Below are 23,163 nucleotides of genomic sequence, written 5' to 3'. Positions count from 1 at the left end.
GTGTAGTGAGAACCAGAACTACTGCCACTGAATCGAGATGGAGTTCCTGAGAAGAGACTTGATGTGCTATATATGAGTAGTTTGGGAGGCTGTCCAGGTTTCTGCTGGTACCAACTGAGATCAGCACCAATGTTTGAACTTCCTGTGGCGCTGATGGTCACAGTCCCTCCAGGACTGACAGACTTGGATTTGTCAGCTTGAGTCAGAAAGTTGTTGGCACAAGACTCTGAAATGAGGAATGAGTCAAAGATGTTTGACAGCAGTTGAGGATGAAGCAGGAAAATATGGCACAGCCTGGATTTGAAGCAAACACTGTGAAAATGTCTCACCCCGAGTCAGAAAAGCCAAGAGCACAATCAGAGTGATTGGCAACATCTTCCTGCTGCAGTGTTCAGTGTGAGCGGCTGAAGACACTTGAGGCTGAGTGAGAACTTAAAGTGTGAGGAGCAGCGGTGCAGAAAAATCATGCAAATGGTTTTCAAGAAGTCAAACGCACACCTGTTGCTGTGAAACAGGAAAAGCAGAGGTGGTTTTATTTAGAATGATGAGACATTATCCTGAAGTACAAAATATACAAAAAATGGACAAAATCTGAAAAAACTCCATCAACTGTTGTACTGATGAATCAACAACATTCAGTGACATATTTACTCATCTTTTCATTTGTCCATCACCTCATGTCCTCCACACTGAGTCACAGGGTCATAACTCTAACATTAAAAAATCAAATTCAACCTTTATTCCGCAGAATGAAATGAACAATACTCTGGGGATGCTTGTAAATGGCCCAATACTGAAGAATTATTAAAAACATTGACAGAACGTTCTGCTTGGTCAAGACACATTTCACATTTGAAGGTCAACACAACAACCTCTGTCATGTCTGGTTGTCCTGCATTTCCTGTTTTATTGTCTAAACTGCTCTTGGCTCAGACCACTTCCTGTCAAGGTTCCCTCCTGTGTGATGACCTGCCCCACCCCAATGTGTTGCACCTGTGTCTCTTTGTCTTTCCTCTGCCAGAGTGTTTAGTGTGTGTGCTCCCTGCTGTCTGTAGCAGTTTGTCTTCATCCCAATAGAAGCGTTCCAACAATGTTCTAAGATAAGCTTTGACTGTTCATTCCCTCTTTCACCTGTAGTGTGCGGTTGCATTGAATTTTTTTTGGGAGTTTCTCAAATACTCTGCTCCATTCTTATTAATGAAACTACCAATGCACTAAGATAAAAAAATAATGTGTTAATGGGAGGATGCAGTTAGTTGTAGTGTGAGAGAGCTGGAACTTGGAGTATCAAGGAATCTGGCCCGGGACATTAAAATGGAGTAATTATGAACTGAGTAAAACAGCATGTTGGGGAAAGACATGTTTAGACTTTGAATATTGGTGCTCAGTGAGGAGACTGTCAGCTCTGTGTGCTCTGATCTGTGTCAGAGTCTCTTCCTCCTCCAGCTGCAACAGCTCTGTCACACTGATGGAGAGGTTTTTGTACGACCATGAATCACTGTGTGAACACATTGGCGCTGTTTATGTAATGGTAACTCTGACAGTAATAAACTGCTTCATCTTCAGCCTGAACTCCACTGATGGTCAAACTGAAGTCAGTGCCGCTTCCACTGCCACTGAACCGAGCTGGAATTCCTGACTGACGACTGTTTGCATAATATATTAAGAGCTTTGGAGGTTGCCCTGATTTCTGCTGATACCAGCTCAGTGCCTGAGTTCCATCTGACCATATGTAAACCGCTGGGTTGGATCGACATGTCAGAGTGACTGTGGATCCAGGAGAAGATGTGACTGCGGCTGGTTGAGTCACAGTCACCTGACTAGAGCCTGGAAGAAGAAAAGCAGCAAAGTGTTAGGTGTGATTTGAAGGCGTCCACCTTGTTTTGTGCTGTAAATGCTCCTGACCTTTGATGAAGCAGCAGAGCAGCGTCCAGATGAGGATGGTGATGAGAGTCATGGTGCTTTCTGCCAAGCTGACTGACACGTGTGAGTGGTGCAGTGTTGAAGTGTCACCACTATAAAGCTTCTCAGTCGACTGGAGGATCAGCTGACCATGCAAAGCCTCCTCACTATGGAAATGATTCCTCTGCTGTCAACACACTGAAGCCACCGTGGGACACAACATCAGCACAAACACTGTTGGATTAAAGTAATCAATCAAGGTCATGGATTTATTCAATAGCTTTTCAAATGGATGATAATATAGAATGGTTGGTATATTCTGATTTCTTGTTTGCAGAATTTATAAAAGCATTATTGTGAGGAAATTTCAATTTGTGAATTAGATGTAAATTATTTTATAATTAGACATTTTCATTGAAAATATAAGATAAAATGCATTTAGTTTCAAATCAAAATCACTTTTCAGTTAATTGGAAAAAAAAAATAAATAGTTTTGTTGTCACTGTGTCAAGAGCCTGAATGATACAAGACGTCAAAATATGAATTCCTGAAGAATAATTATGAATTTCATATACTTAATCATTTTGCTCATGAATTGAGGTTTAATTGAAGTATTTTCGAGGCACCAGATGCAACCAATCAGTGGACAAATGCTTGTTGACAGTGCAGGAGGTTTTTGTACGGCCTCTTAATGAGTTTGTATCACTGTGGTTGACTTTTGGTGGAGGGACCAAACTCACCGTTGACTGTAAGTACCAGAAATTTGTATTCTATTGCAACGTGTTTGATTTTGATAATTGAATATTATTTCACATTTGTCAAAATGACAACAATTTTTGTAATGAATAAAAATATTGACAAAATTCTGTAAATATCTGGAATCTACTGAGTTGTGAACAAAAGGTAACAATGTAATGTTGTTTTCATTTCATGATTTTAACTTTTTCCATACATTCCAAAAATCTTTTGAAAATCGTTTTCAACAAAATAGGATTTCTTCAGTGAATGCGGCTCATTTATGTGACTGCAGTTGTTCTATTTGACATGAGGCCGTGTAGGGGAAGTGAAACAAACAGATGATGAAGGTTTTAACGGCGTTTCCACGAGCGTTTCAGCTGTTTGTTCCAGCAGAAGAAACATAATCAAACTGTCACTTTATTCACTGTGACACAAAATGTTTTTGTATTCTTTGTATTCTTTGCATTTGCACCTCAATATTGTGTGCCACTGTGTGAGAGGAGTGGTTTCACTCCACGTCCCCACATGACGGACATGAATGGCTTGTGCTGAGCGTCTCCTCGTCTCCCTGCCTTCACTCTGTCCTTTCTCTCTCCCCTCCAGCCGCTGTGCTGCGCCCCACCCTGACTGTCCTGGGACCCTCGGCGGAGGAGCTGCAGCAGCAGGGCAGCGTCATGCTGGCGTGTCTGGCCGCAGGGGGCTCCCCCTCGTCCTGGAGGCTGAGCTGGAGTGTGGGGGGCAGCGGTGGTGGCGTCTCCCAGGGGGTGACACTCAGCAGCCCGGAGGTCCCGGGGACGGACGGCCGCTACAGCTGGAGCAGCACCCTGAGCCTGAGTGCAGAGCAGTGGAGGAGGGCGGGCTCAGTGGTCTGCCAGGCCAGTCTGGATGGACAGAGCCCTGTCACTCAAAGCCTGGAGCATGACCAGTGCTCAGCGTAGAGCTGCAGCACCACTTCCTGTCTGGGAATGATGCTGCTGGTCCAGACAGGAAGCTGCACCTCTGCTCTGCTCACATCCTCCTGCATGTCCCACACCTCTCTGCTACTGTGTCTATGAATATTGACTACTTACTGTCTGATTGTTCATTTTGCTCTTTGTATCTCACAATAAATGTTTTGGAATCAATAAAATGTTGATGCTTCAAAGAAATCAATGTATGGATTTAATCTCACCCACTTTTTCCATTTTTTTTTTTTTAACATAGTCATGATAAAATCAGTATGTTATTAAACCATAGTAGTAAAATTGCAGAAAAACACCTGTGTGAAATCTTAATTTCAAATTTGTGAATTTTACCTTATTTGACAGAAGATACGAAACATCTACAAAGAAAAGAAATGTTAAATTCATATTCAGTTGATGTTGAACTCTTGTAACTTCTAGTTAAACATTTTCAATAAGTTTGTATGTGTTAACTTTGGTGTGTGTCAACATCCATTAATAGTCAGTGTGGTTCTGCTTGACAACTCTGTGTTGTGTTTGCTGCACTCCTCAACACTCTGCACCTGCAGGAGGCCGTTTGCACATCAGTCACACTGAGGGAGGTTTTTGTACGGCTCTAAATCACTGTGTCAACACTCCACTACCATGGTAGCCCAGACAGTAATAATCTCCAGCGTCTTCAGCCTGAGCTCCGCTGATGGTCAAAGTGTAGTGAGAACCAGATCTACTGCCACTGAATCGAGATGGAGTTCCTGAGAAGAGACTTGATGTGCCATATATGAGTGGTTTGGGAGGCTGTCCAGGTTTCTGCAGGTACCAACTGAGATCAGCACCAATGTTTGAACTTCCTGTGGCGCTGATGGTCACAGTCCCTCCAGGACTGACAGACTTGGATTTGTCAGCTTGAGTCAGAAAGTTGTTGGCACAAGACTCTGAAATGAGGAATGAGTCAAAGATGTTTGACAGCAGTTGAGGATGAAGCAGGAAAATATGGCACAGCCTGGATTTGAAGCAAACACTGTGAAAATGTCTCACCCCGAGTCAGAAAAGCCAAGAGCACAATCAGAGTGATTGGCAACATCTTCCTGCTGCAGTGTTCAGTGTGAGCGGCTGAAGACACTTGAGGCTGAGTGAGAACTTAAAGTGTGAGGAGCAGCGGTGCAGAAAAATCATGCAAATGGTTTTCAAGAAGTCAAACGCACACCTGTTGCTGTGAAACAGGAAAAGCAGAGGTGGTTTTATTTAGAATGATGAGACATTATCCTGAAGTACAAAATATACAAAAAATGGACAAAATCTGAAAAAACTCCATCAACTGTTGTACTGATGAATCAACAACATTCAGTGACATATTTACTCATCTTTTCATTTGTCCATCACCTCATGTCCTCCACACTGAGTCACAGGGTCATAACTCTAACATTAAAAAATCAAATTCAACCTTTATTCCGCAGAATGAAATGAACAATACTCTGGGGATGCTTGTAAATGGCCCAATACTGAAGAATTATTAAAAACATTGACAGAACGTTCTGCTTGGTCAAGACACATTTCACATTTGAAGGTCAACACAACAACCTCTGTCATGTCTGGTTGTCCTGCATTTCCTGTTTTATTGTCTAAACTGCTCTTGGCTCAGACCACTTCCTGTCAAGGTTCCCTCCTGTGTGATGACCTGCCCCGCCCCAATGTGTTGCACCTGTGTCTCTTTGTCTTTCCTCTGCCAGAGTGTTTAGTGTGTGTGCTCCCTGCTGTCTGTAGCAGTTTGTCTTCATCCCAATAGAAGCGTTCCAACAATGTTCTAAGATAAGCTTTGACTGTTCATTCCCTCTTTCACCTGTAGTGTGCGGTTGCATTGAATTTTTTTTGGAGTTTCTCAAATACTCTGCTCCATTCTTATTAATGAAACGACCAATGCACAATGATTAAAATAATGTGATAATGGGAGGATGCAGTTAGTTGTAGTGTGAGAGAGCTGGAACTTGGAGTATCAAGGAATCTGGCCCGGGACATTAAAATGGAGTAATTATGAACTGAGTAAAACAGCATGTTGGGGAAAGACATGTTTAGACTTTGAATATTGGTGCTCAGTGAGGAGACTGTCAGCTCTGTGTGCTCTGATCTGTGTCAGAGTCTCTTCCTCCTCCAGCTGCAACAGCTCTGTCACACTGATGGAGAGGTTTTTGTACGACCATGAATCACTGTGTGAACACATAGGCGCTGTTTATGTAATGGTAACTCTGACAGTAATAAACTGCTTCATCTTCAGCCTGAACTCCACTGATGGTCAAACTGAAGTCAGTGCCGCTTCCACTGCCACTGAACCGAGCTGGAATTCCTGACTGACGTCTGTTTGCCCAATAAATTAAGCGCTTTGGAGGTTGCCCTGATTTCTGCTGATACCAGCTCAGTGCCTGATTTCCACCTGACCATATGTAAACCGCTGGGTTGGATCGACATGTCAGAGTGACTGTGGATCCAGGAGAAGATGTGACTGCGGCTGGTTGAGTCACAGTCACCTGACTAGAGCCTGGAAGAAGAAAAGCAGCAAAGTGTTAGGTGTGATTTGAAGGCGTCCACCTTGTTTTGTGCTGTAAATGCTCCTGACCTTTGATGAAGCAGCAGAGCAGCGTCCAGATGAGGATGGTGATGAGAGTCATGGTGCTTTCTGCCAAGCTGACTGACACGTGTGAGTGGTGCAGTGTTGAAGTGTCACCACTATAAAGCTTCTCAGTCGACTGGAGGATCAGCTGACCATGCAAAGCCTCCTCACTATGGAAATGATTCCTCTGCTGTCAACACACTGAAGCCACCGTGGGACACAACATCAGCACAAACACTGTTGGATTAAAGTAATCAATCAAGGTCATGGATTTATTCAATAGCTTTTCAAATGGATGACAATATAGAATGGTTGGTATATTCTGATTTCTTGTTTGCAGAATTTATAAAAGCATTATTGTGAGGAAATTTCAATTTGTGAATTAGATGTAAATTATTTTATAATTAGACATTTTCATTGAAAATATAAGATAAAATGCATTTAGTTTCAAATCAAAATCACTTTTCAGTTAATTGAAAAAAAATAAATAAATAGTTTTGTTGTCACTGTGTCAAGAGCCTGAATGATACAAGTAGTCAAAATATGAATTCCTTAAGAATAATTATGAATTTCATATACTTAATCATTTTGCTCATGAATTGAGGTTTAATTGAAGTATTTTCGAGGCACCAGATGCAACCAATCAGTGGACAAATGCTTGTTGACAGTGCAGGAGGTTTTTGTACGGCCTCTTAATGAGTTTGTATCACTGTGGTTGACTTTTGGTGGAGGGACCAAACTCACCGTTGACTGTAAGTACCAGAAATTTGTATTCTATTGCAACGTGTTTGATTTTGATAATTGAATATTATTTCACATTTGTCAAAATGACAATAATTTTTTTGTCATGATTAAAAATATTGACAAAATTCTGTAAATATCTGGAATCTACTGAGTTGTGAACAAAAGGTAACAATGTAATGTTGTTTTCATTTCATGATTTTAACTTTTTCATACATTCCAAAAATCTTTTGAAAATCGTTTTCAACAAAATATGATTTCTTCAGTGAATGCGGCTCATTTATGTGACTGCAGTTGTTCTATTTGACATGAGGCCATGTAGGGGAAGTGAAACAAACAGATGATGAAGGTTTTAACGGCGTTTCCACGAGCGTTTCAGCTGTTTGTTCCAGCAGAAGAAACATAATCAAACTGTCACTTTATTCACTGTGACACAAAATGTTTTTGTATTCTTTGTATTCTTTGCATTTGCACCTCAATATTGTGTGCCACTGTGTGAGAGGAGTGGTTTCACTCCACGTCCCCACATGACGGACATGAATGGCTTGTGCTGAGCGTCTCCTCGTCTCCCTGCCTTCACTCTGTCCTTTCTCTCTCCCCTCCAGCCGCTGTGCTGCGCCCCACCCTGACTGTCCTGGGACCCTCGGCGGAGGAGCTGCAGCAGCAGGGCAGCGTCATGCTGGCGTGTCTGGCCGCAGGGGGCTCCCCCTCGTCCTGGAGGCTGAGCTGGAGTGTGGGGGGCAGCGGTGGTGGCGTCTCCCAGGGGGTGACACTCAGCAGCCCGGAGGTCCCGGGGACGGACGGCCGCTACAGCTGGAGCAGCACCCTGAGCCTGAGTGCAGAGCAGTGGAGGAGGGCGGGCTCAGTGGTCTGCCAGGCCAGTCTGGATGGACAGAGCCCTGTCACTCAAAGCCTGGAGCATGACCAGTGCTCAGCGTAGAGCTGCAGCACCACTTCCTGTCTGGGAATGATGCTGCTGGTCCAGACAGGAAGCTGCACCTCTGCTCTGCTCACATCCTCCTGCATGTCCCACACCTCTCTGCTACTGTGTCTATGAATATTGACTACTTACTGTCTGATTGTTCATTTTGCTCTTTGTATCTCACAATAAATGTTTTGGAATCAATAAAATGTTGATGCTTCAAAGAAATCAATGTATGGATTTAATCTCACCCACTTTTTCCATTTTTTTTTTTTTAACATAGTCATGATAAAATCAGTATGTTATTAAACCATAGTAGTAAAATTGCAGAAAAACACCTGTGTGAAATCTTAATTTCAAATTTGTGAATTTTACCTTATTTGACAGAAGATACGAAACATCTACAAAGAAAATAAATGTTAAATTCATATTCAGTTGATGTTGAACTCTTGTAACTTGTAGTTAAACATTTTCAATAAGTTTGTATGTGTTAACTTTGGTGTGTGTCAACATCCATTAATAGTCAGTGTGGTTCTGCTTGACAACTCTGTGTTGTGTTTGCTGCACTCCTCAACACTCTGCACCTGCAGGAGGCCGTTTGCACATCAGTCACACTGAGGGAGGTTTTTGTACGGCTCTAAATCACTGTGTCAACACTCCACCACCATGGTAGCCCAGACAGTAATAATCTCCAGCGTCTTCAGCCTGAGCTCCACTGATGGTCAAAGTGTAGTGAGAACCAGAACTACTGCCACTGAATCGAGATGGAGTTCCTGAGAAGAGACTTGATACTCTATATATCAGTAGTTTGGGAGGCTGTCCAGGTTTCTGCTGGTACCAACTGAGATCAGCACCAATGTTTGAACTTCCTGTGGCGCTGATGGTCACAGTCCCTCCAGGACTGACAGACTTGGATTTGTCAGCTTGAGTCAGAAAGTTGTTGGCACAAGACTCTGAAATGAGGAATGAGTCAAAGATGTTTGACAGCAGTTGAGGATGAAGCAGGAAAATATGGCACAGCCTGGATTTGAAGCAAACACTGTGAAAATGTCTCACCCCGAGTCAGAAAAGCCAAGAGCACAATCAGAGTGATTGGCAACATCTTCCTGCTGCAGTGTTCAGTGTGAGCGGCTGAAGACACTTGAGGCTGAGTGAGAACTTAAAGTGTGAGGAGCAGCGGTGCAGAAAAATCATGCAAATGGTTTTCAAGAAGTCAAACGCACACCTGTTGCTGTGAAACAGGAAAAGCAGAGGTGGTTTTATTTAGAATGATGAGACATTATCCTGAAGTACAAAATATACAAAAAATGGACAAAATTTGAACAAACTCCATCAACTGTTGTACTGATGAATCAACAACATTCAGTGACATATTTACTCATCTTTTCATTTGTCCATCACCTCATGTCCTCCACACTGAGTCACAGGGTCATAACTCTAACATTAAAAAATCAAATTCAACCTTTATTCCGCAGAATGAAATGAACAATACTCTGGGGATGCTTGTAAATGGCCCAATACTGAAGAATTATTAAAAACATTGACAGAACGTTCTGCTTGGTCAAGACACATTTCACATTTGAAGGTCAACACAACAACCTCTGTCATGTCTGGTTGTCCTGCATTTCCTGTTTTATTGTCTAAACTGCTCTTGGCTCAGACCACTTCCTGTCAAGGTTCCCTCCTGTGTGATGACCTGCCCCGCCCCAATGTGTTGCACCTGTGTCTCTTTGTCTTTCCTCTGCCAGAGTGTTTAGTGTGTGTGCTCCCTGCTGTCTGTAGCAGTTTGTCTTCATCCCAATAGAAGCGTTCCAACAATGTTCTAAGATAAGCTTTGACTGTTCATTCCCTCTTTCACCTGTAGTGTGCGGTTGCATTGAATTTTTTTTTTGGAGTTTCTCAAATACTCTGCTCCATTCTTATTAGTGAAACTACCAATGCACTAAGATAAAAATAATGTGTTAATGGGAGGATGCAGTTAGTTGTAGTGTGAGAGAGCTGGAACTTGGAGTATCAAGGAATCTGGCCCGGGACATTAAAATGGAGTAATTATGAACTGAGTAAAACAGCATGTTGGGGAAAGACATGTTTAGACTTTGAATATTGGTGCTCAGTGAGGAGACTGTCAGCTCTGTGTGCTCTGATCTGTGTCAGAGTCTCTTCCTCCTCCAGCTGCAACAGCTCTGTCACACTGATGGAGAGGTTTTTGTACGACCATGAATCACTGTGTGAACACACCACCGCTGTGGTAACTCTGACAGTAATAAACTGCTTCATCTTCAGCCTGAACTCCACTGATGGTCAAACTGAAGTCAGTGCCGCTTCCACTGCCACTGAACCGAGCTGGAATTCCTGACTGACGACTGTTTGCATAATATATTAAGAGCTTTGGAGGTTGCCCTGATTTCTGCTGATACCAGCTCAGTTCCTGAGTTCCATCTGACCATATGTAAACCGCTGGGTTGGATCGACATGTCAGAGTGACTGTGGATCCAGGAGAAGATGTGACTGCGGCTGGTTGAGTCACAGTCACCTGACTAGAGCCTGGAAGAAGAAAAGCAGCAAAGTGTTAGGTGTGATTTGAAGGCGTCCACCTTGTTTTGTGCTGTAAATGCTCCTGACCTTTGATGAAGCAGCAGAGCAGCGTCCAGATGAGGATGGTGATGAGAGTCATGGTGCTTTCTGCCAAGCTGACTGACACGTGTGAGTGGTGCAGTGTTGAAGTGTCACCACTATAAAGCTTCTCAGTCGACTGGAGGATCAGCTGACCATGCAAAGCCTCCTCACTATGGAAATGATTCCTCTGCTGTCAACACACTGAAGCCACCGTGGGACACAACATCAGCACAAACACTGTTGGATTAAAGTAATCAATCAAGGTCATGGATTTATTCAATAGCTTTTCAAATGGATGATAATATAGAATGGTTGGTATATTCTGATTTCTTGTTTGCAGAATTTATAAAAGCATTATTGTGAGGAAATTTCAATTTGTGAATTAGATGTAAATTATTTTATAATTAGACATTTTCATTGAAAATATAAGATAAAATGCATTTAGTTTCAAATCAAAATCACTTTTCAGTTAATTGGAAAAAAAAAATAAATAGTTTTGTTGTCACTGTGTCAAGAGCCTGAATGATACAAGACGTCAAAATATGAATTCCTGAAGAATAATTATGAATTTCATATACTTAATCATTTTGCTCATGAATTGAGGTTTAATTGAAGTATTTTCGAGCCACCAGATGCGACCAATCAGTGGACAAATGCTTGTTGACAGTGCAGGAGGTTTTTGTACGGCCTCTTAATGAGTTTGTATCACTGTGGTGGACTTTTGGTGGAGGGACCAAACTCACCGTTGACTGTAAGTACCAGAAATTTGTATTCTATTGCAACGTGTTTGATTTTGATAATTGAATATTATTTCACATTTGTCAAAATGACAACAATTTTTGTAATGAATAAAAATATTGACAAAATTCTGTAAATATCTGGAATCTACTGAGTTGTGAACAAAAGGTAACAATGTAATGTTGTTTTCATTTCATGATTTTAACTTTTTCCATACATTCCAAAAATCTTTTGAAAATCGTTTTCAACAAAATATGATTTCTTCAGTGAATGCGGCTCATTTATGTGACTGCAGTTGTTCTATTTGACATGAGGCCATGTAGGGGAAGTGAAACAAACAGATGATGAAGGTTTTAACGGCGTTTCCACGAGAGTTTCAGCTGTTTGTTCCAGCAGAAGAAACATAATCAAACTGTCACTTTATTCACTGTGACACAAAATGTTTTTGTATTCTTTGTATTCTTTGCATTTGCACCTCAATATTGTGTGCCACTGTGTGAGAGGAGTGGTTTCACTCCACGTCCCCACATGACGGACATGAATGGCTTGTGCTGAGCGTCTCCTCGTCTCCCTGCCTTCACTCTGTCCTTTCTCTCTCCCCTCCAGCCGCTGTGCTGCGCCCCACCCTGACTGTCCTGGGACCCTCGGCGGAGGAGCTGCAGCAGCAGGGCAGCGTCATGCTGGCGTGTCTGGCCGCAGGGGGCTCCCCCTCGTCCTGGAGGCTGAGCTGGAGTGTGGGGGGCAGCGGTGGTGGCGTCTCCCAGGGGCTGACACTCAGCAGCCCGGAGGTCCCGGGGACGGATGGCCGCTACAGCTGGAGCAGCACCCTGAGCCTGAGTGCAGAGCAGTGGAGGAGGGCGGGCTCAGTGGTCTGCCAGGCCAGTCTGGATGGACAGAGCCCTGTCACTCAAAGCCTGGAGCATGACCAGTGCTCAGCGTAGAGCTGCAGCACCACTTCCTGTCTGGGAATGATGCTGCTGGTCCAGACAGGAAGCTGCACCTCTGCTCTGCTCACATCCTCCTGCATGTCCCACACCTCTCTGCTACTGTGTCTATGAATATTGACTACTTACTGTCTGATTGTTCATTTTGCTCTTTGTATCTCACAATAAATGTTTTGGAATCAATAAAATGTTGATGCTTCAAAGAAATCAATGTATGGATTTAATCTCACCCATTTTTTCCATTTTTTTTTAAAACATAGTCATGATAAAATCAGTATGTTATTAAACCATAGTAGTAAAATTGCAGAAAAACACCTGTGTGAAATCTTAATTTCAAATTTGTGAATTTTACCTTATTTGACAGAAGATACGATACATATACAAAGAAAAGAAATGTTAAATTCATATTCAGTTGATGTTGAACTCTTGTAACTTGTAGTTAAACATTTTCAATAAGTTTGTATGTGTTAACTTTGGTGTGTGTCAACATCCATTAATAGTCAGTGTGGTTCTGCTTGACAACTCTGTGTTGTGTTTGCTGCACTCCTCAACACTCTGCACCTGCAGGAGGCCGTTTGCACATCAGTCACACTGAGGGAGGTTTTTGTACGGCTCTAAATCACTGTGTCAACACTCCACCACCATGGTAGCCCAGACAGTAATAATCTCCAGCGTCTTCAGCCTGAGCTCCACTGATGGTCAAAGTGTAGTGAGAACCAGAACTACTGCCACTGAATCGAGATGGAGTTCCTGAGAAGAGACTTGATGTGCTATATATGAGTAGTTTGGGAGGCTGTCCAGGTTTCTGCTGGTACCAACTGAGATCAGCATCAATGTTTGAACTTCCTGTGGCGCTGATGGTCACAGTCCCTCCAGGACTGACAGACTTGGATTTGTCAGCTTGAGTCAGAAAGTTGTTGGCACAAGACTCTGAAATGAGGAATGAGTCAAAGATGTTTGACAGCAGTTGAGGATGAAGCAGGAAAATATGGCACAGCCTGGATTTGAAGCAAACACTGTGAAAATGTCTCACCCCGAGTCAGAAAAGCCAAGAGCACAATCAGAGTGATTGGCAACATCTTCCTGCTGCAGTGTTCAGTGTGAGCGGCTGAAGACACTTGAGGCTGAGTGAGAACTTAAAGTGTGAGGAGCAGCGGTGCAGAAAAATCATGCAAATGGTTTTCAAGAAGTCAAACGCACACCTGTTGCTGTGAAACAGGAAAAGCAGAGGTGGTTTTATTTAGAATGATGAGACATTATCCTGAAGTACAAAATATACAAAAAATGGACAAAATCTGAAAAAACTCCATCAACTGTTGTACTGATGAATCAACAACATTCAGTGACATATTTACTCATCTTTTCATTTGTCCATCACCTCATGTCCTCCACACTGAGTCACAGGGTCATAACTCTAACATTAAAAAATCAAATTCAACCTTTATTCCGCAGAATGAAATGAACAATACTCTGGGGATGCTTGTAAATGGCCCAATACTGAAGAATTATTAAAAACATTGACAGAACGTTCTGCTTGGTCAAGACACATTTCACATTTGAAGGTCAACACAACAACCTCTGTCATGTCTGGTTGTCCTGCATTTCCTGTTTTATTGTCTAAACTGCTCTTGGCTCAGACCACTTCCTGTCAAGGTTCCCTCCTGTGTGATGACCTGCCCCGCCCCAATGTGTTGCACCTGTGTCTCTTTGTCTTTCCTCTGCCAGAGTGTTTAGTGTGTGTGCTCCCTGCTGTCTGTAGCAGTTTGTCTTCATCCCAATAGAAGCGTTCCAACAATGTTCTAAGATAAGCTTTGACTGTTCATTCCCTCTTTCACCTGTAGTGTGCGGTTGCATTGAAATTTTATTTGGAGTTTCTCAAATACTCTGCTCCATTCTTATTAATGAAACGACCAATGCACAATGATTAAAATAATGTGATAATGGGAGGATGCAGTTAGTTGTAGTGTGAGAGAGCTGGAACTTGGAGTATCAAGGAATCTGGCCCGGGACATTAAAATGGAGTAATTATGAACTGAGTAAAACAGCATGTTGGGGAAAGACATGTTTAGACTTTGAATATTGGTGCTCAGTGAGGAGACTGTCAGCTCTGTGTGCTCTGATCTGTGTCAGAGTCTCTTCCTCCTCCAGCTGCAACAGCTCTGTCACACTGATGGAGAGGTTTTTGTACGACCATGAATCACTGTGTGAACACACCACCGCTGTGGTAACTCTGACAGTAATAAACTGCTTCATCTTCAGCCTGAACTCCACTGATGGTCAAACTGAAGTCAGTGCCGTTTCCACTGCCACTGAACCGAGCTGGAATTCCTGACTGACGTCTGTTTGCCCAATAAATTAAGAGCTTTGGAGGTTGCCCTGATTTCTGCTGATACCAGCTCAATACATGATTTCCATCAGTTCGTTTGTAAACCGCTGGGTTGGATCGACATGTCAGAGTGACTGTGGATCCAGGAGAAGATGTGACTGCGGCTGGTTGAGTCACAGTCACCTGACTAGAGCCTGGAAGAAGAAAAGCAGCAAAGTGTTAGGTGTGATTTGAAGGCGTCCACCTTGTTTTGTGCTGTAAATGCTCCTGACCTTTGATGAAGCAGCAGAGCAGCGTCCAGATGAGGATGGTGATGAGAGTCATGGTGCTTTCTGCCAAGCTGACTGACACGTGTGAGTGGTGCAGTGTTGAAGTGTCACCACTATAAAGCTTCTCAGTCGACTGGAGGATCAGCTGACCATGCAAAGCCTCCTCACTATGGAAATGATTCCTCTGCTGTCAACACACTGAAGCCACCGTGGGACACAACATCAGCACAAACACTGTTGGATTAAAGTAATCAATCAAGGTCATGGATTTATTCAATAGCTTTTCAAATGGATGATAATATAGAATGGTTGGTATATTCTGATTTCTTGTTTGCAGAATTTATAAAAGCATTATTGTGAGGAAATTTCAATTTGTGAATTAGATGTAAATTATTTTATAATTAGACATTTTCATTGAAAATATAAGATAAAATGCATTTAGTTTCAAATCAAAATCACTTTTCAGTTAATTGGAAAAAAAAAATAAATAGTTTTGTTGTCACTGTGTCAAGAGCCTGAATGATACAAGACGTCAAAATATGAATTCCTGAAGAATAATTATGAATTTCATATACTTAATCATTTTGCTCATGAATTGAGGTTTAATTGAAGTATTTTCGAGCCACCAGATGCGACCAATCAGTGGACAAATGCTTGTTGACAGTGCAGGAGGTTTTTGTACGGCCTCTTAATGAGTTTGTATCACTGTGGTGGACTTTTGGTGGAGGGACCAAACTCACCGTTGACTGTAAGTACCAGAAATTTGTATTGTATTGCAACGTGTTTGATTTTGATAATTGAATATTATTTCACATTTGTCAAAATGACAACAATTTTTGTAATGAATAAAAATATTGACAAAATTCTGTAAATATCTGGAATCTACTGAGTTGTGAACAAAAGGTAACAATGTAATGTTGTTTTCATTTCATGATTTTAACTTTTTCCATACATTCCAAAAATCTTTTGAAAATCGTTTTCAACAAAATATGATTTCTTCAGTGAATGCGGCTCATTTATGTGACTGCAGTTGTTCTATTTGACATGAGGCCATGTAGGGGAAGTGAAACAAACAGATGATGAAGGTTTTAACGGCGTTTCCACGAGAGTTTCAGCTGTTTGTTCCAGCAGAAGAAACATAATCAAACTGTCACTTTATTCACTGTGACACAAAATGTTTTTGTATTCTTTGTATTCTTTGCATTTGCACCTCAATATTGTGTGCCACTGTGTGAGAGGAGTGGTTTCACTCCACGTCCCCACATGACGGACATGAATGGCTTGTGCTGAGCGTCTCCTCGTCTCCCTGCCTTCACTCTGTCCTTTCTCTCTCCCCTCCAGCCGCTGTGCTGCGCCCCACCCTGACTGTCCTGGGACCCTCGGCGGAGGAGCTGCAGCAGCAGGGCAGCGTCATGCTGGCGTGTCTGGCCGCAGGGGGCTCCCCCTCGTCCTGGAGGCTGAGCTGGAGTGTGGGGGGCAGCGGTGGTGGCGTCTCCCAGGGGGTGACACTCAGCAGCCCGGAGGTCCCGGGGACGGACGGCCGCTACAGCTGGAGCAGCACCCTGAGCCTGAGTGCAGAGCAGTGGAGGAGGGCGGGCTCAGTGGTCTGCCAGGCCAGTCTGGATGGACAGAGCCCTGTCACTCAAAGCCTGGAGCATGACCAGTGCTCAGCGTAGAGCTGCAGCACCACTTCCTGTCTGGGAATGATGCTGCTGGTCCAGACAGGAAGCTGCACCTCTGCTCTGCTCACATCCTCCTGCATGTCCCACACCTCTCTGCTACTGTGTCTATGAATATTGACTACTTACTGTCTGATTGTTCATTTTGCTCTTTGTATCTCACAATAAATGTTTTGGAATCAATAAAATGTTGATGCTTCAAAGAAATCAATGTATGGATTTAATCTCACCCATTTTTTCCATTTTTTTTTAACATAGTCATGATAAAATCAGTATGTTATTAAACCATAGTAGTAAAATTGCAGAAAAACACCTGTGTGAAATCTTAATTTCAAATTTGTGAATTTTACCTTATTTGACAGAAGATACGAAACATCTACAAAGAAAAGAAATGTTAAATTCATATTCAGTTGATGTTGAACTCTTGTAACTTGTAGTTAAACATTTTCAATAAGTTTGTATGTGTTAACTTTGGTGTGTGTCAACATCCATTAATAGTCAGTGTGGTTCTGCTTGACAACTCTGTGTTGTGTTTGCTGCACTCCTCAACACTCTGCACCTGCAGGAGGCCGTTTGCACATCAGTCACACTGAGGGAGGTTTTTGTACGGCTCTAAATCACTGTGTCAACACTCCACTACCATGGTAGCCCAGACAGTAATAATCTCCAGCGTCTTCAGCCTGAACTCCGCTGATGGTCAAAGTGTAGTGAGAACCAGATCTACTGCCACTGAATCGAGATGGAGTTCCTGAGAAGAGACTTGATGTGCTATATATCAGTAGTTTGGGAGGCTGTCCAGGTTTCTGCAGGTACCAATAGAGAGTGGACCCGATGTTTGAACTTCCTGTGGCGCTGATGGTCACAGTCCCTCCAGGACTGACAGACTTGGATTTGTCAGCTTGAGTCAGAAAGTTGTTGGCACAAGACTCTGAAATGAGGAATGAGTCAAAGATGTTTGACAGCAGTTGAGGATGAAGCAGGAAAATATGGCACAGCCTGGATTTGAAGCAAACACTGTGAAAATGTCTCACCCCGAGTCAGAAAAGCCAAGAGCACAATCAGAGTGATTGGCAACATCTTCCTGCTGCAGTGTTCAGTGTGAGCGGCTGAAGACACTTGAGGCTGAGTGAGAACTTAAAGTGTGAGGAGCAGCGGTGCAGAAAAATCATGCAAATGGTTTTCAAGAAGTCAAACGCACACCTGTTGCTGTGAAACAGGAAAAGCAGAGGTGGTTTTATTTAGAATGATGAGACATTATCCTGAAGTACAAAATATACAAAAAATGGACAAAATCTGAAAAAACTCCATCAACTGTTGTACTGATGAATCAACAACATTCAGTGACATATTTACTCATCTTTTCATTTGTCCATCACCTCATGTCCTCCACACTGAGTCACAGGGTCATAACTCTAACATTAAAAAATCAAATTCAACCTTTATTCCGCAGAATGAAATGAACAATACTCTGGGGATGCTTGTAAATGGCCCAATACTGAAGAATTATTAAAAACATTGACAGAACGTTCTGCTTGGTCAAGACACATTTCACATTTGAAGGTCAACACAACAACCTCTGTCATGTCTGGTTGTCCTGCATTTCCTGTTTTATTGTCTAAACTGCTCTTGGCTCAGACCACTTCCTGTCAAGGTTCCCTCCTGTGTGATGACCTGCCCCGCCCCAATGTGTTGCACCTGTGTCTCTTTGTCTTTCCTCTGCCAGAGTGTTTAGTGTGTGTGCTCCCTGCTGTCTGTAGCAGTTTGTCTTCATCCCAATAGAAGCGTTCCAACAATGTTCTAAGATAAGCTTTGACTGTTCATTCCCTCTTTCACCTGTAGTGTGCGGTTGCATTGAAATTTTATTTGGAGTTTCTCAAATACTCTGCTCCATTCTTATTAATGAAACGACCAATGCACAATGATTAAAATAATGTGTTAATGGGAGGATGCAGTTAGTTGTAGTGTGAGAGAGCTGGAACTTGGAGTATCAAGGAATCTGGCCCGGGACATTAAAATGGAGTAATTATGAACTGAGTAAAACAGCATGTTGGGGAAAGACATGTTTAGACTTTGAATATTGGTGCTCAGTGAGGAGACTGTCAGCTCTGTGTGCTCTGATCTGTGTCAGAGTCTCTTCCTCCTCCAGCTGCAACAGCTCTGTCACACTGATGGAGAGGTTTTTGTACGACCATGAATCACTGTGTGAACACACCACCGCTGTGGTAACTCTGACAGTAATAAACTGCTTCATCTTCAGCCTGAACTCCACTGATGGTCAAACTGAAGTCAGTGCCGTTTCCACTGCCACTGAACCGAGCTGGAATTCCTGACTGACGTCTGTTTGCCCAATAAATTAAGAGCTTTGGAGGTTGCCCTGATTTCTGCTGATACCAGCTCAATACATGATTTCCATCAGTTCGTTTGTAAACCGCTGGGTTGGATCGACATGTCAGAGTGACTGTGGATCCAGGAGAAGATGTGACTGCGGCTGGTTGAGTCACAGTCACCTGACTAGAGCCTGGAAGAAGAAAAGCAGCAAAGTGTTAGGTGTGATTTGAAGGCGTCCACCTTGTTTTGTGCTGTAAATGCTCCTGACCTTTGATGAAGCAGCAGAGCAGCGTCCAGATGAGGATGGTGATGAGAGTCATGGTGCTTTCTGCCAAGCTGACTGACACGTGTGAGTGGTGCAGTGTTGAAGTGTCACCACTATAAAGCTTCTCAGTCGACTGGAGGATCAGCTGACCATGCAAAGCCTCCTCACTATGGAAATGATTCCTCTGCTGTCAACACACTGAAGCCACCGTGGGACACAACATCAGCACAAACACTGTTGGATTAAAGTAATCAATCAAGGTCATGGATTTATTCAATAGCTTTTCAAATGGATGATAATATAGAATGGTTGGTATATTCTGATTTCTTGTTTGCAGAATTTATAAAAGCATTATTGTGAGGAAATTTCAATTTGTGAATTAGATGTAAATTATTTTATAATTAGACATTTTCATTGAAAATATAAGATAAAATGCATTTAGTTTCAAATCAAAATCACTTTTCAGTTAATTGGAAAAAAAAAATAAATAGTTTTGTTGTCACTGTGTCAAGAGCCTGAATGATACAAGACGTCAAAATATGAATTCCTGAAGAATAATTATGAATTTCATATACTTAATCATTTTGCTCATGAATTGAGGTTTAATTGAAGTATTTTCGAGCCACCAGATGCGACCAATCAGTGGACAAATGCTTGTTGACAGTGCAGGAGGTTTTTGTACGGCCTCTTAATGAGTTTGTATCACTGTGGTGGACTTTTGGTGGAGGGACCAAACTCACCGTTGACTGTAAGTACCAGAAATTTGTATTGTATTGCAACGTGTTTGATTTTGATAATTGAATATTATTTCACATTTGTCAAAATGACAACAATTTTTGTAATGAATAAAAATATTGACAAAATTCTGTAAATATCTGGAATCTACTGAGTTGTGAACAAAAGGTAACAATGTAATGTTGTTTTCATTTCATGATTTTAACTTTTTCCATACATTCCAAAAATCTTTTGAAAATCGTTTTCAACAAAATATGATTTCTTCAGTGAATGCGGCTCATTTATGTGACTGCAGTTGTTCTATTTGACATGAGGCCATGTAGGGGAAGTGAAACAAACAGATGATGAAGGTTTTAACGGCGTTTCCACGAGCGTTTCAGCTGTTTGTTCCAGCAGAAGAAACATAATCAAACTGTCACTTTATTCACTGTGACACAAAATGTTTTTGTATTCTTTGTATTCTTTGCATTTGCACCTCAATATTGTGTGCCACTGTGTGAGAGGAGTGGTTTCACTCCACGTCCCCACATGACGGACATGAATGGCTTGTGCTGAGCGTCTCCTCGTCTCCCTGCCTTCACTCTGTCCTTTCTCTCTCCCCTCCAGCCGCTGTGCTGCGCCCCACCCTGACTGTCCTGGGACCCTCGGCGGAGGAGCTGCAGCAGCAGGGCAGCGTCATGCTGGCGTGTCTGGCCGCAGGGGGCTCCCCCTCGTCCTGGAGGCTGAGCTGGAGTGTGGGGGGCAGCGGTGGTGGCGTCTCCCAGGGGGTGACACTCAGCAGCCCGGAGGTCCCGGGGACGGACGGCCGCTACAGCTGGAGCAGCACCCTGAGCCTGAGTGCAGAGCAGTGGAGGAGGGCGGGCTCAGTGGTCTGCCAGGCCAGTCTGGATGGACAGAGCCCTGTCACTCAAAGCCTGGAGCATGACCAGTGCTCAGCGTAGAGCTGCAGCACCACTTCCTGTCTGGGAATGATGCTGCTGGTCCAGACAGGAAGCTGCACCTCTGCTCTGCTCACATCCTCCTGCATGTCCCACACCTCTCTGCTACTGTGTCTATGAATATTGACTACTTACTGTCTGATTGTTCATTTTGCTCTTTGTATCTCACAATAAATGTTTTGGAATCAATAAAATGTTGATGCTTCAAAGAAATCAATGTATGGATTTAATCTCACCCATTTTTTCCATTTTTTTTTAACATAGTCATGATAAAATCAGTATGTTATTAAACCATAGTAGTAAAATTGCAGAAAAACACCTGTGTGAAATCTTAATTTCAAATTTGTGAATTTTACCTTATTTGACAGAAGATACGAAACATCTACAAAGAAAAGAAATGTTAAATTCATATTCAGTTGATGTTGAACTCTTGTAACTTGTAGTTAAACATTTTCAATAAGTTTGTATGTGTTAACTTTGGTGTGTGTCAACATCCATTAATAGTCAGTGTGGTTCTGCTTGACAACTCTGTGTTGTGTTTGCTGCACTCCTCAACACTCTGCACCTGCAGGAGGCCGTTTGCACATCAGTCACACTGAGGGAGGTTTTTGTACGGCTCTAAATCACTGTGTCAACACTCCACCTCCATGGTTACCCAGACAGTAATAATCTCCAGCGTCTTCAGCCTGAACTCCGCTGATGGTCAAAGTGTAGTGAGAACCAGATCTACTGCCACTGAATCGAGATGGAGTTCCTGAGAAGAGACTTGATGTGCTATATATCAGTAGTTTGGGAGGCTGTCCAGGTTTCTGCAGGTACCAATAGAGAGTGGACCCGATGTTTGAACTTCCTGTGGCGCTGATGGTCACAGTCCCTCCAGGACTGACAGACTTGGATTTGTCAGCTTGAGTCAGAAAGTTGTTGGCACAAGACTCTGAAATGAGGAATGAGTCAAAGATGTTTGACAGCAGTTGAGGATGAAGCAGGAAAATATGGCACAGCCTGGATTTGAAGCAAACACTGTGAAAATGTCTCACCCCGAGTCAGAAAAGCCAAGAGCACAATCAGAGTGATTGGCAACATCTTCCTGCTGCAGTGTTCAGTGTGAGCGGCTGAAGACACTTGAGGCTGAGTGAGAACTTAAAGTGTGAGGAGCAGCGGTGCAGAAAAATCATGCAAATGGTTTTCAAGAAGTCAAACGCACACCTGTTGCTGTGAAACAGGAAAAGCAGAGGTGGTTTTCCACATCACCACCCTGATGCCTTTGCCGCAAAGGTCATCGCCAAGGTCGTCGCCAGCCCTCACTCAAACATCCTTTCTGCCCCCTGCTGGTGAGGCGAGGAGAATCACACTCAACAGAGTACGAGCCGATATCGTCGCCAGTCTCTCGTGAGTTTTAATATTTAGAAAGAAAATCTTAATGTCATTGGGAAAATGGGTGAGATTCTTGTGAGAATATGTTCTTTCTATGATTAAAATTACATGGTGCCTGTCATTGTGCCCAATGTTTTCTTCTTAAGAATGAAAGGCCACGTGGAGAAATAAAAGAGGCCGTTTTAAGCTTTGAATAGCGGTGCTGAGAGAGATGACTCTGAGCTCTGTGTGCACTGGTCTGTGTCAGTGTCTCTTCCTCCTGCTGCTGCAAGAGCTCCGTCACACCGACTGGGAGGTTTTTGTACGACTCTTAATCACTGTGTGAACACTGGGCCTGAATAAACACCCAGACAGTAATAATCTCCTGCATCTTCAGCCTGAACTCCACTGATGGTCAGAGTGAATTCGGGTTCTGATCCGCTGCTGCTGAACCGACTTGGAGTACCAGACTGGTGAGTGTCTATTTTATAAAACAGTAGCTGTGGTGCCATTCCGGGTTTGACAAGGTACCAGCTCAGGTCATTGTCCACCCCTGAACTGGCTGTGCAGCTCAGAGACACTGTGTCTCCCACAGTGACAGATTTGTGCACAGGAGACTGAGCCACAGTTGGACTGCCACCTAACCCTGCAGTAAAGCAAAAACAAATACTCATTTTTTTGGCAAAAAATAAATAAAAAATGGCATGAGAGAAAGCCATCAATACAACACCACTTTGACCTTCCCAGATTAGAGCGAACAATGGCAGAACTCTGAACTCTCACCTTGCAGTCCAGCGAGCAATGTGACCAATAGCGTAAGCATCATTTCTGACAAATCTCACAGTCAGAGAGGCTGCAGGGAGCTCAGAGAAGCAGCAGGTGATCTTAAACTGGCTCGGCGGGGCCAGAATGCAAATCACTGCCTTCACAGTCAAATAAGCAGCTCCCCGGGCACCGACTAGTCAGCGCGGTCACATCAGTTTTCCGGTGCCTCTGTTCTGGATGCACAATTCGGAAACTTTGACATCGCTGGATTCTATATTCAAGACAAGTGCATGTTTATTTACTGTGTGATTTGTGCTTGTGTCAGTTTCTTGTCTGCAAAGTGCTCCTCCATTATTCACAA

At 43.0% G+C, this 23,163-nt stretch overlaps 5 long non-coding RNA genes and 1 gene segment (V, D, J or C); 5 read left to right on the top strand and 1 right to left on the bottom strand.

Moving 5' to 3' along the window:
- Nucleotides 1-2,216: 2,216 nt before the first annotated feature.
- Nucleotides 2,217-3,788, top strand: LOC142883161 (uncharacterized). The gene is made up of 2 exons (XR_012926010.1): nt 2,217-2,650; nt 3,244-3,788. It is a non-coding gene; the product is annotated as an uncharacterized LOC142883161 (long non-coding RNA).
- Nucleotides 3,789-6,027: 2,239 nt separating this feature from the next.
- Nucleotides 6,028-8,074, top strand: LOC142883159 (uncharacterized). Of its 3 annotated transcripts, none has more exons than XR_012926005.1 (3): nt 6,028-6,494; nt 6,788-6,935; nt 7,530-8,074. It is a non-coding gene; the product is annotated as an uncharacterized LOC142883159 (long non-coding RNA). The 3 variants fall into 3 exon arrangements; XR_012926007.1 differs by having other exon boundaries at nt 6,032-6,494; nt 6,817-6,935; XR_012926006.1 differs by having other exon boundaries at nt 6,032-6,494; nt 6,810-6,935.
- A 2,223-nt stretch (nt 8,075-10,297) lies between these two features.
- On the top strand, nt 10,298-12,351 carry LOC142883160 (uncharacterized). Of its 2 annotated transcripts, none has more exons than XR_012926008.1 (3): nt 10,298-10,773; nt 11,066-11,213; nt 11,807-12,351. It is a non-coding gene; the product is annotated as an uncharacterized LOC142883160 (long non-coding RNA). The 2 variants fall into 2 exon arrangements; XR_012926009.1 differs by having other exon boundaries at nt 10,299-10,773; nt 11,088-11,213.
- Nucleotides 12,352-14,589: 2,238 nt separating this feature from the next.
- LOC142883157 (uncharacterized) lies at nt 14,590-14,888 on the bottom strand. The gene is made up of 2 exons (XR_012926001.1): nt 14,743-14,888; nt 14,590-14,664 (listed from the first exon to the last, which is right to left on the bottom strand). It is a non-coding gene; the product is annotated as an uncharacterized LOC142883157 (long non-coding RNA).
- A 19-nt stretch (nt 14,889-14,907) lies between these two features.
- On the top strand, nt 14,908-16,625 carry LOC142883158 (uncharacterized). Of its 3 annotated transcripts, none has more exons than XR_012926004.1 (3): nt 14,908-15,047; nt 15,362-15,487; nt 16,081-16,625. It is a non-coding gene; the product is annotated as an uncharacterized LOC142883158 (long non-coding RNA). The 3 variants fall into 3 exon arrangements; XR_012926003.1 differs by having other exon boundaries at nt 14,913-15,047; nt 15,340-15,487; XR_012926002.1 differs by lacking the exon at nt 14,908-15,047 and having other exon boundaries at nt 15,054-15,487.
- Nucleotides 16,626-19,617: 2,992 nt separating this feature from the next.
- Nucleotides 19,618-20,897, top strand: LOC142883156 (Ig lambda-2 chain C region-like; the record flags this gene model as incomplete). The annotated part of the segment is given in 2 exon segments: nt 19,618-19,759; nt 20,353-20,897. Coding segments are annotated over 2 exon segments (477 nt in total), but the record flags the coding sequence as incomplete, so codon positions are not given.
- Between the last annotated feature and the right edge of the window lie 2,266 nt (nt 20,898-23,163).

Source organism: Nelusetta ayraudi, unplaced genomic scaffold, assembly GCF_046127955.1.
Source record: "Nelusetta ayraudi isolate G7.1 ecotype Tasmania unplaced genomic scaffold, CSIRO-AGI_Nayr_v1 ptg000007l, whole genome shotgun sequence".
Classification (NCBI taxonomy): domain Eukaryota; kingdom Metazoa; phylum Chordata; class Actinopteri; order Tetraodontiformes; family Monacanthidae; genus Nelusetta; species Nelusetta ayraudi.
Note: the sequence above shows the minus strand (reverse complement) of the source record. Positions and strands in the feature narration are given on the sequence as shown.